Source organism: Papio anubis, chromosome 5, assembly GCF_008728515.1.
Source record: "Papio anubis isolate 15944 chromosome 5, Panubis1.0, whole genome shotgun sequence".
In the NCBI taxonomy this organism is placed as follows: domain Eukaryota; kingdom Metazoa; phylum Chordata; class Mammalia; order Primates; family Cercopithecidae; genus Papio; species Papio anubis.
The window spans coordinates 170,622,797-170,642,103 of NC_044980.1; the positions used below are offsets into that span (position 1 = coordinate 170,622,797).

Genomic DNA, 19,307 nt, shown 5'->3' on the forward strand with positions numbered 1-19,307 from the left:
TCACTGCAACCTCCGCCTCTTGGGTTCAAGCGATTATCCTGCCTCAGTCTCCCGAGGAGCTGGGACTATGAGACTACAGGTGCCCGCCACCGCGCCCGGCTAATTTTTGTATTTTTAGTAGAGACGGGGTTTCACCGTATTAGCCAGGATGGTCTCGATCTCCTGACCTCGTGATCCTCCCACCTCGGCCTCCCAAAGTGCTGGGATTACAGGCGCCGGCCACCGCGCCCGACCTGGAGTTTTCTTTTTTTTAAGCATCACTTGGTATTTCAAGAGCGCACCGCGGGCACAGCCCAGCTACCCCGCTCACGGCCCCCGCGCCGCCCTCACTGAGCTGGGCGGGCAGCGCTGTAGGCGTAACCACTTGGGGCTTCTGACCCGGGAGCCGGGCGCTGGGTTGAGTGCGGGGCCGACGCCTCCTCTGCTGGGTGGGGAACCCGCCCGCCGGCGAGGAGCGGTCGCGGCCAGCGGCTTCCGCCGACTGGGAGGCCCGCGGCCCGGCCGGAGGCACTCGGAACCTGGAGGCGACCAGGCGCGACCCTCTAAAGTACTACAGGTGCGGCTTTTCTGGCCATCGCCCTGCTCCCGCGGGCGACTCCACTCGGCACGCGCGGCGGGGAGGCTCGGCGGCCGGACGCAAAGCTGCGGGCTCGTGGGACGGCCACCCCTCCACGAAACCGCCAGTGGGCGGGCCCGGGCCGCCGATCGACCGCCGTGGCTTCCGGTTCCGATGACAGTGGCGCCGGAAGCCGGGGCTGGGGCTGCGGGGCGAGGTGAGAGCGCGCGGGCTTGGGGCCGGCAGGTGCGGGCCGAGGGCGGGCACGGCGGCCGGCAGAGCTGAGGCGCGCGGCGGGGAAAGCTCGGCCGGCCTCCCGGGTCCCAGCCTTCTCCGGATTCCCTGCTACCCACGACTAAGCCCCGGACAGTCTGCCCTTGGGCTTGTTCTCTTCTCAGTTATCGGCCCCGGGCCGGGAGCTGGAGTCCCAGACTCAGGTCCCGGCCCAGCCCCCGAAGAGCCGCCTCAGCCGGGGGAGTAGCTCGGACTCAAACGTCCCGTCCTCGTGCGACCGCGCTGGGTTGGAGGTGAGCAGGTGCGCACCGGGCTCGGCAGGGCTTTGGGGCAGGGTCTTTGGAAGGATGACTAGGAGTTTCCTGTCGCTTGCATGTTAATGCGGGTCAAACTCCCAGTAGGCGCTGCTGTCCAGGGAAAATGATGGGCTTTTTCCTCCCTCCAGTTTTGGTTAATGAGAAAAGAAAGAAACTTCAAGTAGGGCTGTGTGGTAAAAAAAAAAAAAAAATGGAAGAGGGCGATATGACAGGGTAACTGGTGTGAGGGTGGGGCAGAGGGGTCAGCATTAGATACTGTGGTCTAGCAGAGCGTCTCTGAAGACGTGACATTTGCGTTGAGACCCAAATTAGGAGGAGGGTATGGGAAGATATGGGGAGAGCGTGGTCCAGGCAGCGGGAACAACCAGTGCGAAGGCCCCGAGGCAGAAATCAACTGGGAGTATCCTCAGGGAACAGAAAGAAAGCTAGTGTGGCTGGAGTATGGTAAGAAAGGGAAAGAGTGGTAGGAGATGAGGTCGGAGAGTCGGGGTTTCCTCACGTAGAGCTTGTAGGTCATAGAAAGGAATGTGGAGTTTTTTCTAAGTACAGTGGAAATCTTTTGGTTTTAAGAAGAGGAGTGACATATAGGGTAGAGAATAGATGCAGGTGGCGGCTGCAAAAGTCTAAGAATTGGCTGGGCACGGTGGTTCTCGCCTGTAATTCCAGCACTTTGGGAGACTGAGGCTGGCAGATGGCTTCAGCTCAGCACTTCAAGACCAACCTGGCCAACATGGTGAAACCCTGTCTCTCCAAAAAATTAGGCCTGGCGCAGTGGCTCACGCTTGTAACCCCAACACTTTGGAAGGCCGAGGCGGGAGGATCACTTGAGGCCAGGAGTTCAAGACCAGCCTGGCCAACATGGTGAAACCCCATCTCTACTAAAAATACAAAAAATAGGTCTGGTGGCAGGTGCCTGTAATTCCAGCTACTTAGGAGACTGAGGCAGGAGAATCGCTTGAAACTGGGAAGCGAAGGTTGCCATGAGCCAAGATCATGCCACGAGACTCCATCTCAAAAACAAACAACAAAAAAATTAGCCAGGTGTGGTGGGGAGAGAGGGAAGAATAGGGACAAAAGGGAATACATAAATAAATAAATACAAAGGAGAAAAGGCCCTGCATGGACCAATTAAATGTGTCATAAACTCAGGAGTGTTCATGGGGGGACTACATGGTGCACTTGTAGTGCCAGCTTCTTGGGGTGGGGGGCTGAGGTGAGAGGATCACTTGAGCCCAGGAGGTCGAGGCTGCAGCGAGCCCTAATTGTACCACAGCACTCTGGCCTGGGCAACAGATTGAGACCCTGTCTCTCTCTCTCTTTTTTTTTTTTTTAATTTTTAAGCAACCCTAGTAACTGAAGAGACCCTGCCTCAAAAAAAAAAAAAAAAAAAGCATTAAGAATTGAGTCAATGGAGGTTGTCTAATCTTTGTCAGGCAAAGGGGACCTTTGTGATTTGCTCAAACTTCTTTTCTCCCTGCACAGGAGCCCCTTGTTTCAGGATGCCAAATACTCCAGGATAAACCTCCATGCATGCCATCATGGAGATTTAATATTTCACTCATGTCTCTTTCTACCCACTCCTACACGTTTGAGCTCAGGCTCTCTAGGGCGAAGTTATGAAATGGATGTGTCATTTAATCAGCAAATGTGTTGTTGTTGTTGTTGTTTTTGAGACGGAATTTTTGCTCTTGTTGCCCAGGCTGGAGTGCAATGATGTGGTCTTGGCTCACTGCAACCTTCACCTCCCGGTTCAAGCGATTGTCCTGCCTCAGCCACCTGAGTAGCTGGGATTACAAGCGCGCGCCACCACACCTGGGTAATTTTTGTATTTTTAGTAGAAACGAGGTTTCACCATGTTGCTCAGGCTGGTCTCAAACTCTTGACCTCAGGTGAACCACCTGCCTCAGCCTCCCAAAGTGCTGGAATTACAAGCGTGAGCCACTGCACCCGGCCAATCAACAAATTTTATTTTTTTTTTTGAGATGGAGTCTCGCACTGTCTTCCAGGCTGGAGTGCAGTGGCGTGATCTCGGCTCACTGCAAGCTCTGCCTCCAGGGTTCACGCCATTCTCCTGCTCCATCCAGCCTCCTGAGTAGCTGGGACTACAGGCGCCCGCCGCCTCGCCCGGCTAATTTTTTGTGTTTTTTTAGTAGAGATGGGGTTTCACTGTGTTAGCCAGGATGGTCTCGATCTCCTGACCTCATGATCTGCCCGCCTTGGCATCCCAAAGTGTTGGGATTACAGGCGTGAGCCACCGCGCCCAGCCCCAATCAACAGATGTTTACTGAGCATCTGCCATGGACCAGGCCCTGGTCTGGGCACCGAGCGGGAGAATGGACAAGACTGCACTCCAGCCATTGAGCAGCTCACAGACCAATGGGGGAGGCCGACGTGGACAGGCCGTTACTGTGCTGCAGTGGTTGAGGACTCAGATGGGTGTGGTATGGCCACTCCTGCCAGGTTATGAAGCAGAAAAAGAGGCAGGGAGATTTCACTGAGGGCTTAAGGGAGGTGATAATTTAACTACAGCTTACGTACTCTATACAAAGAAGTGCAGAGGGTGCTCTAAAAATAGGAACAACTTGTGCAAAGGAAGCAAATATGTAATTGCAAAGGGCTTATATGTCAACCATGGCAGTGTTGGGCACAAGGTAACAGGATCTGGTGTGTGTTTCGGAGGGTCATCCTGGTGGATAATTTCTGTATATGTGAGACCTTGGGGAGGAAGGCTTAGGACCAGTGGACATGAAATTTCAATCATCAGTACTTCTATTAATCATGAAGTTTGTAAAGACAAACACAATTCCTTGTGCCTGGTGCAGATGACTGACTATGATTCAGGCGGAGTGCTTGCTCTGGACAGACTGAATTAACTTCCTGGATTTTTTGGATAGAATACCCGCAAACAGTTCTGTTTTCTCAGTTCACTTATTTTATTTTTAAAAATTTGGCCAGGTGATTTGGCTCACACGTGTAATCCCAGTGCTTTGGGAGGCCGAGGCAGGTGGATCACTTGAGGCTAGGAGTTTGAGACCAGCCTGGCCCAAATGGCAAAACCCCGTCTTTACTAAAAATACAAAAATGAAAAAAAAAAAAAAATGAGCCAGGTGTGGTGGCACACCTGTAATCCCAGCTACTTGGGAAACCAAGGCATGAGAATTGCTTGAACCCCGGAGGTGGAGGTTGCCAGTAAGCCAAGATAGTGCCACTGTACTCCAGCCTGGGCAACAGAGCAAGACCGTCTCCAAATAACACAAACAAAAAAAGTACTGAGTTAATCACACTCCTCACGGTGACACTTACTGGTCCATGCAGGGCCTTTTTCTCCTTTGTATTTATATTCCCTTTTGTCCCTATTCTTCCCCCATCTTCTCACCACAGGAAACCATTCTGATGTGTTTGGTGTATATCTTCTTTTTGTTTTTTTTGAGACAGGGTCTCACTCTGTTGCTCAGGCTGGAGTGCAGTGGCATAATCATGACTCACTGCAGCCTTGATGTCCCGGGCTCAAGCAATCCTCCCTCCCACCTCAGCCTTCTGAGTAGCTGGGACCACAGGCATGTGCCACCATGCCCAGGTAAATCTGCCATGTTGCCCAAACTAGTCTCGAACTCCTGAGCTTAGCAGTCTGCCTGCCTTGACCTCCCAAAATGCTGAGATTACAGATGCGAGCCACTGCTCCTGGCCTATATGCATGCATATATATATATAATTTTTTTTTTTTTTTTTTTGAGACGGAGTCCTGCTCTGTCTCCCAGGCTGCAGTGCAGTGGTGCAATCTCGGCTCACTGAAAGCTCCGCCTCCCGGGTTCACATCACTCTCCTGCCTCAGCCTCCCGAGTAGCGGGGACTACAGGAGCCCGCCACCACACCCGGCTAATTTTTTGTATTTTTTTAGTAGAGACGGGGTTTCACCGTGTTAGCCAGGATGGTCTCGATCTCCTGACCTCGTGATCCTCCCGTCTCAACCTCCCAAAGTGCTGGGATTACAGACGTGAGCCACCATGCCTGGCCGCATATATTTTTAATTTACATAAATGGATTCTGCCTAGACCTCATTTTTTTCCACCTCAGTGCCATGTGTGGATCTTACTGATGTTGCTCTGGGTATATTTGGGATGCACTTTCTAAATGTTCCACAGGTTTCCATAGATGCATCCCCCACATTTTACTTACTTACTTGATTCCTCTAGTGATGAGGTCCCTAGATTGTTTCCTACTCCTTGCCACAATGCAATCCTGTACCATCTCCTTCCTCAACTTTGTAAATACAATTTTATTGCTTCTCATAAAGGCAATTTTATTGCCTTTTGGCTAAGATCAAGTGTAGTAAATACAATTTCAAGATGCTGATTTGAGCTTGCCTTTGATAAGCCTGGTAGCTCTTGGGGTCTGACAGGCCAGATTGTTTGACCTTCATGAGGTCCTGGCTTTTTTGAGCCATGTTTATTTTTGATAAATATATCAAAATGTTTGATATGTTTATTTTTGAAAAATTGTGATTCTAGTTCCCAGACACTCTTGGCCAACATTCTAGTGTCCTGCCGTCTTCCCTAGTTGATCATTCTCATGAGCTCTGTGGTTAATTTTCTGTTTCTCATCGTCATTAATGGTTGCTGTACACTCATTCCAACACAGATATTTGCTGCTTGCCTTTCCTGGTGAAACAGTGGCCTGTGAAGCTGGTCCTGGGAGTGCCTGTGATGTGAAGTACTTAGAGAAGGACTCCCAGGTCAGAGCCAGACTGTCTGGCTTCAGTTCCCAGCTCCTCCACTTCCCAGATGCCTGACCTTGGGCAACTGATTTAATCTTTGTGTCTCATTTTCTCGTCTGCAAAGTGGGTCTAATCATCGTACCTACCTCATAGTGTTTTCATGAGCATTAGGTAAACGAATTAATGTATGCAGTCATTAGAGCAGTGCCTGGCACAGAACAGGCTCCTATTTGGAATGTCAGCTGTTAACAATAGCAATAATAATAATTACATCATTTCAGATAGGAGACCCTGTTATATTTTGCCATAATGGATCACATCCAGTTGCAGGATGTTTGTACAGAGGGGATGGGAGGGGTGGCTTAGCTTCTGGACTCCGTGACTATAGATTCCAGTGTAATAGCATTCGCTGTAAGGAAAGAGGGAATAAACACAGCCCCCAAGGCCCTGGGTGCCATTTCACTATCACTTGTTCCCTGTCAGGTTGGGTGACAGTGGCTACAGATGGGCCAAGGTGCTGAGGCCGGGACTCATGCTGGTGGGAATGAGTGAAGAGAGCCTGTGAAACTGGGAAGATCTTGGTGGTCACCTTGGACATAAGATTCTCTTTCTCTTTCTGATGTTCCTCCGTACCCTTCTTGAGAATGGGCAATGGGCTAGATTTGAATCTTTCAGAGGGAAATGTGACAGAACCCTCTCATTTCAAATCTCATAGATGGAAGGATGGGGAAGGAAATCAGCTGTGTCACAGACATTCTGAGATTTGCCCACATGTTCAGTGTCAAAGGCTGCTCTGAAATGGAAAGGAGCAGTGGCCCAGGGTAGAAAGGACAAGGAAGCCCCAGTGGTAGGGAGAGGAGACAGGACAAGAAAAGTCAACTTTCTTTCAATGGTCTAATGAGGAAGGAAGCTGGTATTGCAGCAAGAGAGGTTCTGGTCTGGTTGGGGAGGCAGGCCCAGTGACCAAAACTGAAATAGAAGGGTGCAAAGTGAGAGTAGAGGGAGCTAGGTGGGCACAGGCTAGAGACAGCTGCTAAAGATGCTGACGTCTGAGCTAACTCAGAAGTGATGGGCCAGCCTCTCAAGTAGTCGAGGAGGTAAGGGTGATGGAGAGCAGGCCAGGTGAGGAAGCAGCATGTACCAGGGCACGGGGCTATGAGAGAGCAAGGGTTCTGTGCCTGTCTTCAGGTGCGCAGCGGGTGAGGGTGAGGCAGGGGTGGTAGGCAAGCCCGTCAGGCCAGCATGGTTGGCAGTTATTCCCCAAGCTGTGTTTCCAAATACCAGCCACTCAAGGACGGCCTTTATGGCTTATGTTACTGTAGTACATGGAAAGCAGTTCCTTTAACTGTAAGAATGTGGCCATAATGACTCTACGAAAACACATGGGCCAGGCATGGTGGCTCATGCCTATAATCCCGGCACTTTGAGAGGCCAAGGCAGAAAGATTGTTTGAGCCCCAGGAGTTGGAGACCAACCGGGGCAACACAGGGAGACCCCGTCTCTACAAAAAAAAATTTTTAATTAGACAGGTGTGGAAGCACATTCCTGTGGTCCCAGCTAGTGAGGAGGCTAAAGTGGGAGAATCCCTTGGGCCTGGGGGGTCAAGGTTGCCATGAGCTGAGATAGTGCCACTGCACTCTAGCCAGGGCAACAGAACAAGAGCCTGTCTCAAAAAAAGAAAATACATACGTGTAATATGACGTTATGCAGCATGTGGATTTCTAGTTAGATAGTATTGCCAGCTAAGGGCTCTGTGAGGCCTGCTCTCTATTCTGATTTAAAAGGGAATGAACAAAGATTAAGGCATGAAAAGAGTTGAAAATGGAATAATTTTCTCATCATGATTCAGAAAAACCCCGTCCTCACACCAGCCTGCATCCTCCACTGGAGTGAGGGGATGGGATGTTACATGCTTACCGAAACCTATGTTTTGGTAAGCAGGGAACATTGATACATGATGTGGGAATGGTGAGAGGGATCTGAAGAGGTGGTCTGAGCACCCTGCCTGCCATGCCACCGTGGCCCAGATGGGGCCTGACCCAGCTGACCCTTCCCAGGCTGAGGCCACCATGGAGCAGTGTGCGTGCGTGGAGAGAGAGCTGGACAAGGTCCTGCAGAAGTTCCTGACCTACGGGCAGCACTGCGAGCAGAGCCTGGAGGAGCTGCTGCACTACGTGGGCCAGCTGCGGGCTGAGCTGGCCAGTGCAGGTGGGTGGCCACCCTTGCAAGTGCCCTGCGACAGCCTCCCTGAGGACATGGGAGACCCGAAGCTACTGAGTGACAGGGTTCCGGAAGGACGATGATGAGGATATTGGTACCAGCATCTCTAGGCCTCCTTGAAGCCGGGTAATGACAGTCTCTGAACTATTTCAAAAAGCCCAACAGAAATGATTAATTTACCTGAGATGGTTCCCATTTACATTTTGTTTTCAACTTACTTTTCTATTTTTAACTTTTTTCTTTTCATTATATATATATATATATATATATATTTTTTTTTTGTGGAGACAATGTCTATGTTGCCTAGGCTGGTCTTGAACTCCTAGGGGCTCAAGTGATCCTCCTGCCTCAGCCTCCCTAAGTACTGGGATTATATGCGTGAGCCACCATGCCTGGCCTATTTTTAGCTTTTAAGATTTTAAAGATAATTTTAAATTTAGAGACCAGTTCCAAGAATAGTATAAAGAACTGATATACACCCTTTACTTGGATTCACCACCTGCTCATATGTTGCCATATTTGCCATTATTATTACTTTTTAACCATTTGAAACTAAGTTGTAGATAACATAGCCCCAAGCCTTCAGTGTGTATTTCCTAAAATCAAGGGCATTCTCTTGCATAAAAACAGCATACTTATTAGAACCCAGAAATTGCCAGGCACGGTGGCTTATGCCTGTAATCCCAGCACTTCGGGAGCCCAAGGCGGACAGATCACTTGAGGTTAGGAGTTTAAGACCAGCCTGGCCGACATGACAAAACCCCTTCTCTACTAAAAATACAAAACTTAGCTGGGCATGGTGGTGGGCTGCAGTGAGCAGAGGTCACGCCACTGCACTCCAACCTGGCCAACAGAGCGAGGCTCCATCTCAAAAAAACAAAATAAATAAATAAATAAATCCAAGAAATGAAACATTGATATAATATTACCTAGTAACTATACTTCACATTTCTTTCTTTCTTTCTTTTTTTTTTGAGATGGAGTCTCGCTGTTGCTCAGGCTGGAGCGCAGTGGTGTGATCTCACCTCAGCTGCAACCTCCACCTCCCGGGTTCAAGTGATTCTCGGCCTCAGCTTCCCGAGTAGCTGGGATTAAAGGCGCATGCCACCACCTGCAGCTGATTTTTGTATTTTTTAGTACAGACGGGGTTTTGACATGTTGGCTAGGCTGGTCTTGAACTCCTGACCTCAAGTGATCTGCCTGCCTCAGTCTCCCAAAGTGCTAGGATTACAGGTGTGAGCCACCACACCCAGCCAATGTAGTTCACATTTCAATTTTGCCATTGTTCCAGGAATTTTTTTTTTTTTTTTTTTTTTTGGAAACAGAGTTTTGCTCTCATTGCCCAGGCTGGAGTGCAATGGTGCAATCTTTGCTCACTGCAACCTCTGCCTCCCAGGTTCAAGCAATTCTCCTGCTTCAGTCTCCCAAGTTGCTGGGATTACAGGCCCATACCACCATGCCTGGTTAATTTTTTTTTTTTTTTTTTTTTTGTATTTTTAGTAGAGATGGGGTTTTGCCACGTTGGCCAGGCTGGTCTCAAACTCCTGACCTCAGGTGATCCACCTGCCTTGGCCTCCCAAAGTGCTGGGATTACAGGTGTGAGCCACCATGCCTGGCTGTCCCAGGAATTTTCATAAAGCATTTTGATTTCTAGTCCAGGAACCAATCCAAGATCACACACTTCATTTCGTTTCTCCTGTCTAATCTTTAGTTTTTTTAATCTGGGACATTTCTTCTGTCTTCCTTTATTTTTCATGACATTGGTATTTTTGAAGCATTCAAGCCAATTTTGCAGAACATCTCTCAATTTGGAGTTGTCTGATGTTTTCTCATTACTTAGGTTTTGCATTTTTGGCAGGAGTACTTCAGAAGTGATTTGTTTCTCAGTGCATCACATTGGAAGACACAAGATGTTGGTTTATTGCATTATTGCTGTTGTTCACTTTTATTGTGGAAACAGGGTCTCACTTTGTTGCCCAGGCTGGAGTGCAGTGGCATGATCTTGGCTCACTGCAGCCTTGACCTCCTGGGCTCAAGTGATCCTACCACCTCAGCCTCAGGAGTAGCTGGGACCACAGCAATACACTACCACGCCCAGCTAATTTTTTTTTTTATTGTAGAGATGGGGTCTCCCAGGGTGGTGTTGAACTCCTGGGTTCAAGTGATCCTCCTGTGTAGCCTCCCAAAGTGCTGGGATTATGATCCACTGCACCTGGCCTGATCTTCACTTTGATCACTTAGTTAAGATGGTATCTGCTAAGTTTTTCCACTGTAAAGTTCCTAATTTTTCTTTGTAATCACTAAGTAGTTTGTGGGCTGTAATCCTAGCACTTTGGGAGGCTGAGGCGGGCAGATCACTCGAGCCCAGGAGGTCAAGACCAGCCTGGTCAACATGGCAAAACCAATTAGCCAGGCATGGTGGCACATGCCTGTAGTCCCAGCTACTTGGGAGGCTGAGGCATGAGAATCGCTTGAACCCAGGAGGCAGAGGTTGCAGTGAGCCAAGATTGCACCACCGCACTCCAGCATGGGTGACAGAACGAGACTGTCTCAAAAAAAAAAAAAAAAAAAACCACAACCAGTGGTATGTGGGAGATACTTCGATACCCTATAAATGTCCTGCTGTTTACCAAATTTCAGCCTCTACTCGTTTTACTATCCATTAATGATTGTTGTATGAATTATTACTAAGCTGTCTGCAACATGCTAATTTTTCCTGCTTTGTCATTCTTTATACATTTATTAGTTGGCATTCAACTGTAAAGCTTTCCCTTCTCCTTTCATTATTATCACTTCACACTCATATTCTTATTGTATTCAATAGGTTATAATCCATTACGGTTATTTAATGTAATGTTCAAATTGTCTTAGGTCTGACCAGCGGGAGTCCCTGGTTCCTATGTCTTTTTTAAAAACTGAGCTACAATTCACTTACCATTAAACTCACTCTTTTAAAGTACAACTCTGGCCGGGTGCAGTGGCTCATGCCTGTAATCGCAGCACTTTGGGAGGCTAAGGCAGGTGGATCACCTGAGGTCAGGAGTTTGAGACCAGCCTGGCCAACATGATGAAACCCTGTCTCTACTAAAAATACAAAAATTAGCTGGGCGTGGTGTCGCATACCTGTAATCCCAGCTACAAGAGAGGCTGAGGCAGGAGAATCGCTTGAACTCGAGAGGTAGAGGTTGCAGTGAGCCAAGATTGCGCCAAGGCTGGACTGCACTCCAGCCTGAGCGACAGAGCAAGACTCTGTATCCAAGTAAATAAATAAAGTACAACTCTGGATGGGCATGGTGGCTCATGTCTGTAGTCCCGACACTTTGGGAAGCTGAGGCAGGTAGATCACTTGAGTCCAGGAGTTCGAGACTAGTCTGGGTAACGTGGTAACTCCGTCTACCAAAAATACAAGTATTAGCCAGTCTCATAACCCGGTCTTAAAATAAATAAATACATACATACATAGATGGAAATCTTAAAATAAATACATACATACATAGATGAAAATCTTAAAATAAATACATATATACATACATAGATGAAAATCTTAAATACATACATAGATGAAAATCTTAAATAAATATATACATAGATGAAAATCTTAAATACATACATACATACATAGATGAAAATCTTAAAATAAATAAATACATACATAGATGGAAATCTTAAAATAAATACATACATACATAGATGGAAATCTTAAAATAAATACATACATACATACATAGATGGAAATCTTAAAATAAATACATACATACATAGATGGAAATCTTAAATACATACATACATAGATGAAAATCTTAAATACATACATACATACATAGATGGAAATTTAAAAAATAAAGTACAACTCAGTGGTTTTCAGCATATTTACAGAATTGTACAATCTTCACCACTATCTAATTTCAGAACATTTTCATCACCCCCAGAAGAAACCTAACCCATTAACTATCTCTCCATTCCTCCCTCTCCCTAGCCTCTGGCAACCACTAATCTCTTTTTTGTCTCTATAGATCTGCCTATTTTGGACAGTTCATATAAAAGGAATCATATCACATGTAGCCTTTTGTGTCTGGCTTCTTTGATTAATGTGACGTTTTCAAGGCTTATCTATGTTGTAGCCTGTATCAGCACTTCATTCCTTTCTATGGCTGAATGACAGTCCATTGTATGGATGTGCCATATTCTTCCACTGATTGATGGACATTTGGGTTGTTTCCACCTTTGGGCTATTATAAATATCGCTGCTATGAATATTCACTTACAAGTGTTTGTGTGGACATATGTTTTTATTTATTTTGGTGTATACTTAGGAGTGGAATTGCTGGATCCTATGGTAACTCTATGTTTAACTTCACAGTTAAACAGAATCCTATGCATGCTGTAGTCCGTGAGTTAAAATAAACACTTGGCCCATAGTAAGTGCCAAATCATCTTCATTTCACTGTAATTTTACAGATAAGGAAATGAAGGCTCCCAGAGGTGAACTGGCTTTTCCCATTTGACCAGTTCCAAGTCAGACAGTTAAAAAGTGGCAGGACCTGAAAGAGAAGCTAGTTCTTTCACCCTGGCATTTAGGGCTGCCTCCTGGGCCACGGGGCTGGCATTTAGAATAGAGGAGGCAGAGCTAAGGTCTGCTGCCAAGGCAGGTGCCCCAGTCTGCCTCCTCTGTGTCCTTATTCCACTTTCTCTGCAGCCCTCCAGGGGACCCCTCTCTCAGCCACCCTCTCTCTGGTGATGTCACAATGCTGCCGGAAGATCAAAGATACGGTGCAGAAACTGGCTTCGGACCATAAGGACATTCACAGCAGTGTATCCCGAGTGGGCAAAGCCATTGACAGGGTGAGCACGTGGCTGGCTCCAGGCCTGGGCTGGGAGTACCCTGAAGCTGGGATGTACAAGGACTCGAAGGAGAGCCAGCAAGAGTGCCCACATCACCAGGCCCTGTCTCTCCTCCTTTGTCAGAACTTCGACTCTGAGATCTGTGGTGTTGTGTCAGATGCGGTGTGGGACGCGCGGGAACAGCAGCAGCAGATCCTGCAGATGGCCATCGTGGAACACCTGTACCAGCAGGGCATGCTCAGCGTGGCCGAGGAGCTGTGCCAGGTACAGCTGGGCCGGGCAGGTGCTGACAACCTGCCTGCTCTGCCTTTCACCTGCTAGTTTTCAGTATATGAAGTCCCTGCCATTCTTCAATTCCGTTTATTTCCTAAAGGAAATCAGCGCCTCTGCCAGAAGTAGAAGGTAGCTTTAAAAACGTATATGATGAAAAGAGAAGTTACTCATTTCTAGTTAGAGTTGGTTGCCAGCCAGGGTTCAGAGCTGAGGCCTCATATCCCTTTATTGAAAAGGAAGATGGATGAGTGAAATGACAAAGTAGTACTTGTTAGGTGTTAAAGACACACTGGTGGTAAAAGTAAAGATTTTCCCTACTGTACTAGGAGGATTGAAGAGGAATAATTTTCTCGCCATGCAACTCCGTGCGTAGCCTGGGGACTGTCTCCACTGCTACGGTTGTAGGGTGGGGTTTGCAGTCCGCACTCTGGAGGTCAGCATGTCTACTCAGCTTCCCCAGGATCGAGATGGGAACAAGAGAGGCCCAAGTGGCTGGCACGAGACCAAGCTCCTCAAGCAAAGCCCAGCTCTCTCTGGCCTGTCTTTGGCGGGTGAGCTTTTATTATGTGCACAGCAGAGAACTTTGGAAACACCATCTTGCAGTGGTGGGATCTCTTCTCTCTCTCCTTGTAGGAATCAACGCTGAACGTGGACTTGGATTTCAAGCAGCCTTTCCTAGAGTTGAATCGAATCCTGGAAGCCCTGCACGAACAAGACCTCGGTCCTGCGCTGGAGTAAGGAAGCCCTTGGGTGGGCCAGCAGCACTCTGCTCTCCGACCTCTCAGGGCACAGGGCTTGACTGTGGTCTTCAGTTCACCCAGATGTACTTGACTTGCCTCCAGCCCTGTCTCAAGAGCCTCACACAGGCTTTTGGGGCCCTCCTCTCAGGTCCTGGCTCTCAGGTCCTAGCCCCCACCAGCTCTACACTAAACTGGCCCCTTTCTTCCCAGATGGGCCGTCTCCCACAGGCAGCGCCTGCTGGAACTCAACAGCTCCCTGGAGTTCAAGCTGCACCGACTGCACTTCATCCGCCTCCTGGCAGGAGGCCCCGAGAAGCAGCTGGAGGCCCTCAGCTATGCTCGGCACTTCCAGCCCTTTGCCCAGCTGCACCAGCGGGGTGAGTGCCTAGGGGGCTGGGGTTGTGCTGCCTGGCCTGACACATGTTTGGATATGGTGGGTTACATCAGGCTCCAGTCCCTGCGCCCATGCAGATGCCTCTCCCCAACTAGAAACTTCTCTGACCCCCACAGTCCCGGGATGAACTCTAGGTTCTCCTCTCACATCTGCCATACCGTTATTTTTTTTTTGAGATGGAGCTCGCTTGGTGGCTGCAGCACGGCGCCGAGCCTTGGCACACCGCGAACCTCTGCCTCCCAGGTTCAAGCAGTTCTGCCTCAGCCTCAGTAGCTGGGTTTACAGGTATGCACCACCACGCCTGGCTAATTTTTGTATTTTAGTAGAGGTGGTGTTTCTCCATGCTGAGGCTGGTCTTGAACTCCTGACCTCGGGTGATCCGCCCGCCTCGGCCTCCCAAAGTGCTGGGATTACAGGCATGAGCCACTGAGCCCGGCTGTACCTTTAGTTTATAGCTTCAGCGCAGACCACCCAGGGTCCTCGTGCCTGCTGTGCACCACACCACACTCAGAGCCCCACCTGTTCTGCCTCGTGTGCCTCCCTGATATGGTTGGCCTATGGAAAAGTCCTTTAAAAAAAAAAAAGGCGGGGCGCGGTGGCTCACACCTGTGATCCCAGCACTTTGGGAGGCTGAGGTGGGCGGATTACGAGGTCAGGAGATCAGGACCATCCTGGCTAACACGGTGATACCCCGTAGCTACTAAAAATATAAAAAAAGCCAGGCGTTGTGGCAGACGCCTGTAGTCTCAGCTACTGAAGCAGGAGAATGGCATGAAGCCGGGAGGCGGAGCTTGCAGGGAGCCGAGATCGCGCTACTGCACTCCAGCCTGCGCAACAGAGTGAGACTCCATCTCAAAAGAAAAAAAAAGAAACTTGTCTGGGCGCGATGGCTCATGCCTGTAATCACAGCACTTAGGGAGGCCAAAGCAAGGAGCGAATCACTTGAGCTGGAGACCAGCCTTGGCAGCATGGCGAAGCCCTGCCCCTGCTCCCATCTCTACAAAAAGGAAAATGAAAAAGACTCAATTGAGCACTCTTCCTGTCATGCTAGAATTTCCAGACCTGGAATCTGAGTCTCACCTATGCTTACGTGTAGTAACCTGTACTAACCTGTTTTTTTAGTTCCATTCATATTTATTAAATTTTATCTCAAAATAAATATGTAAACCAAGCCATGATTTTATTTATTATTTATGAGACAAAGTCTCACTCTGTTGCCCAGGCTGGAGTGCAGTGGCGTGATCCCGGCTCACTGCAACCTCCACCTCCCGGGTTCAAGCAATTCTCCTGCCTCAGCCTCCTGAGTAGCTGGGATTACAAATGCCTGACTCTGGCCGGCACAGTGGCTCACTCCTGTAATCCCAGCACTTTGGGAGGCCAAGGTGGGTGGATCATGAGGTCAAGAGATCAAGACCATCCTGGCCAACATGGTGAAACCCCATCTCTACTAAAAATACAAAAAATTAGCCAGGTGTGGTGGCGGGCGCCTGTAGTCCCAGCTCTTCAGGAGGCTGAGGCAGGGGAATCACTTGAACCTGGGAGGCGGAGGTAGCAGTGAGCTGAGATTGCGCCACTGCACTCCAGCACTCCAGCCCTCCAGTCTAGCAACAGAGCAAGACTCTGTCTCAAAAAAAAAAACAAGTGCCTGACACCACGTCCGGCTAATTTTTATATTTTTTAGTAGAGACGGAGTTTCACCATGTTGGCCAGGCTGGTCTCAAACTCCTGGCCTCATGTGATCCACCCACCTCGGCCTCCCAAAGTGCTGGAATTATAGGCATGAGCCACCACGCCCGGCCCCAAGCCATGATTTAAGTTTTAGCTACATACTGCTGCCTCTTGAAAGCTCTTAACCTGGGGTTACTCTAAATGGAGATTAGTGTGGAGACACCAGTGCCAACCTGAGGACTTATTTGATCCTTGATGCAGTTGGGGAGGAAAGAGAACTGGAAAAGAACTGTCCTCCTTCCCGATTCCACGTAGGTAACGCCTGTTCTTGTCCTGCAGAAGCAGCCTGGACTCCACCTCCCCAGTGGGTTTTACAGTCCCATTTGCCTGAGGGCATTTTCATCCCTGCTCAGTGTGCTTGGGGGCTTGGGAGCCGCTGGGCTCCGTCTATGGTGCTGTACAGTCCTGCCACCCGCTTGGGGTGGACCCAGAGCCCTGCACCCCCTGAGCTGCACCCCCTGGTTGCCTTGTAGAGATCCAGGTGATGATGGGCAGTCTGGTGTACCTGCGGCTGGGCTTGGAGAAGTCACCCTACTGCCACCTGCTGGACAACAGCCACTGGGCAGAGATCTGTGAGACCTTTACCCGGGACGCCTGTTCCCTGCTGGGGCTTTCTGTGGAGTCCCCCCTTAGCGTCAGGTACAACCTAGCCCTGTGAGGACAGCACAAGTGGGAGGGTGGAGAGGGAATCATCATTTTGCCAAGGCCCTGCCATGTGCCAGGAACAGTGCTCGGTGCTTTCAGAGACTGAAACTGGCTTTCTTAGTCATTCTTCAGGAGAGGAATTACCTGATTTTACAGTTAAACTGAGACTAGGAAGAGTTATGGCCCGAGGTCACCATGAGGTCAGTGGCATGGTCACGGTTCCCATTTTGTAAGGTCTCCTGAATGAGGTCCCTGCCTCTCTTACACCTCACCCTGGATCACTGCAAGACGTTCCCAGCTAGCCCACGCCCCTCTGCAGCCTGCCTTCCTCATGACCTCATGTCTTCAATACTACTTGCCTTCAGGGGAGATGTGAGTGGTTGAGTAACATGTATTCAACACTGCTGCTCAGACACCTCCCTCACAGCTCAGCAACCCTGGGAGGGACAGCCACTGTTACCCTCATTCTACAGTTGGAAGAAATGGAGAGTCAAGATGTGCACTCACTTGCCCAAGGCCTCACAGGGAATAAGAGGCACTTGGACCTGACCCCAGAACCACACACTCCACCACAGTGGACAGTTGTTACTGTGTATTTAGACTGTTTATGGAGTCTGAATACAGCAGCTCAATATAGTGGACTGATTCCACGCTCATCTAATTTGTGACCGTGGATTCAGGTTACAGAATGTTATTTCCCAGCAAGAACAACATCAGCACCTTAAGATGGTTGTGTCGTGCAGGACTACCCTGTGCATTGTAGGGTATTTAGCATCTGAGGTTCCAGCCAGTAGGCTCCCTTCCCCATGCAGTTGTCATGAGAACGGAACCCCAGCCTCCACTTGTTAGGCGGCCTAGTTGGTAGCCACCATTATAAAGATGTATTATGACTACACAGCAGGGTGCATCCTATAGGCAGGCTGGGGCCCTTTGGAACTGCTCACTGTCCCCTAGTCACACCAAGGACTTTTCAGTCATTAGGATGAGCAGATATCTGCCCCTAGAGTTATAGGAAGTCTTCCCTGTAGATGCTCAAATTTTGGGGTGCATTAGAATGAGTCTCTAGAGTCAGACACACATAAGTACCTATGTGGCACCTTACAAACAATGTGAGGGATCTTTGAGGACCATGCATCATTTTGGAGCCCGGTCTCAAGGTCCATGCTGAAGCATGGCGTGCTGGCCCTGTTGCCTGTCTGCTGTGGTCTGAGCCACTCTAGCCTCTGTTCCTTGTCTGCAGCTTTGCCTCTGGCTGTGTGGCACTGCCCGTGTTGATGAACATCAAGGCTGTGATTGAGCAAAGGCAGTGCACTGGGGTCTGGAGTCATAAGGACGAGTTACCGGTGAGGCCTGGCCCGGGGAATTGTGGGCAAGAGGCACTGGGGAGGACAGGAAGTGGAACTCACCTCCTTTGCTGCCCTTCCCAGATTGAGATTGAACTAGGCATGAAGTGCTGGTACCACTCCGTGTTCGCTTGCCCCATCCTCCGCCAGCAGACGTCAGATTCCAACCCTCCCATCAAGCTCATCTGTGGCCATGTTATCTCCCGAGATGCACTCAATAAGCTCATTAATGGAGGAAAGTAAGTTCCCTGTGCTCTACTCCACCTTGGCTTTGCTCTCCTACTGGCCACCCCTGAAACGTTCTTGGTTCTCCTCCCTTTACAGGCTGAAGTGTCCCTACTGTCCCATGGAGCAGAACCCGGCAGATGGGAAACGCATCATATTCTGATTCCTACCTGGAAGGAATTTTGTTGAAAGGGGTTTTCACCTCTGAGCCTTGGTCTGTCTCAGTAGGGTGGTTAGCGTCAGTGGACTGTGGTTGGTTTCAGAGCACCTGGCTGAGGAGTTCCGCTGAGGGGAGGGCTGGAGCAGCCCTTTGGCAGAGACTGAGGAGGGAGATGGACCAGCCCACACCTGGCAGCTGGCTCCATGGCATAAGGAAAGGGAGATGCTGGCCTCTGTGCTCCTGCTGTCTCTTCCTGTTTTTATTTGCCCTTGACTTAGTAGCAGCCGACAGAGTGGCAAGGCACTTGGTCTTCAGCAGTAGACATCCTTCTACCCCTGCCCTCAGCCAAGTCTCTTGCTGCCATGCCAATGCTATGTCCACCCTTGCCCCTCGGCCCAAGGGTGTCCAGCGGTGGCCCACCTCTTCCTCCCACTGTACAGCCTCAACAGTATGTACCATCTCCCACTGTAAATAGTCCCAGTTAGAATGGAATGCCGTGGTTTTATAACTTTGAACAAATATATTCGCTGCCCTTCTCATTTCTCCTGGCCAACCTTTAGCCTCACAGACAAATTATGACCACATGTCTACCACACACAGGTACTGGGCGCGGCCTGGTGGCTGCTGCACACAGAAACGTGGCCAGGTGTCCAGTGTCCAGGCAGAAAGAACCCAGCTTGCAGCCCTGACTGCGGGGAGCTTAGATGTCAGACCCCAGGCAACGTGCTTTTACATATACCCATTACCAGATCTTATTACCTCCATGGGAGAAATCCGTGTAATGGGATTCAGGAAAATGAAATAACTTGCACAACAGGCTCACAGCTTGGAAAGGAAACAGCTTGGAGTTTTAACCAGATCTGACCCTCAAGCCCAAGCTATTTCCAGTTTATTCCAGGGTGCCTGAACTTGGTTG

General features: G+C 49.3%; 1 protein-coding gene across 8 annotated transcripts; it reads left to right on the forward strand.

Moving 5' to 3' along the window:
* The first annotated feature begins 295 nt into the window (after positions 1–295).
* RMND5B (required for meiotic nuclear division 5 homolog B) lies at positions 296–18,930 on the forward strand. Of its 8 annotated transcripts, none has more exons than XM_009209664.2 (10): positions 725–773; positions 7,879–8,029; positions 12,738–12,883; positions 13,007–13,147; positions 13,790–13,890; positions 14,107–14,273; positions 16,492–16,657; positions 17,904–18,006; positions 18,091–18,245; positions 18,331–18,930. In XM_009209664.2, the coding sequence occupies exons 2-10, from the start codon at positions 7,891–7,893 to the stop codon at positions 18,392–18,394; spliced, it is 1,182 nt and encodes a 393-aa protein (XP_009207928.1). In that variant the 5' UTR covers positions 725–773; positions 7,879–7,890; the 3' UTR covers positions 18,395–18,930. The 8 variants fall into 8 exon arrangements, with proteins under 8 accessions (XP_009207926.1, XP_009207928.1, XP_009207931.1 ...); XM_009209667.2 differs by having other exon boundaries at positions 736–773; positions 7,879–8,167; XM_009209663.2 differs by having other exon boundaries at positions 741–1,091.
* Positions 18,931–19,307: the final 377 nt, after the last annotated feature.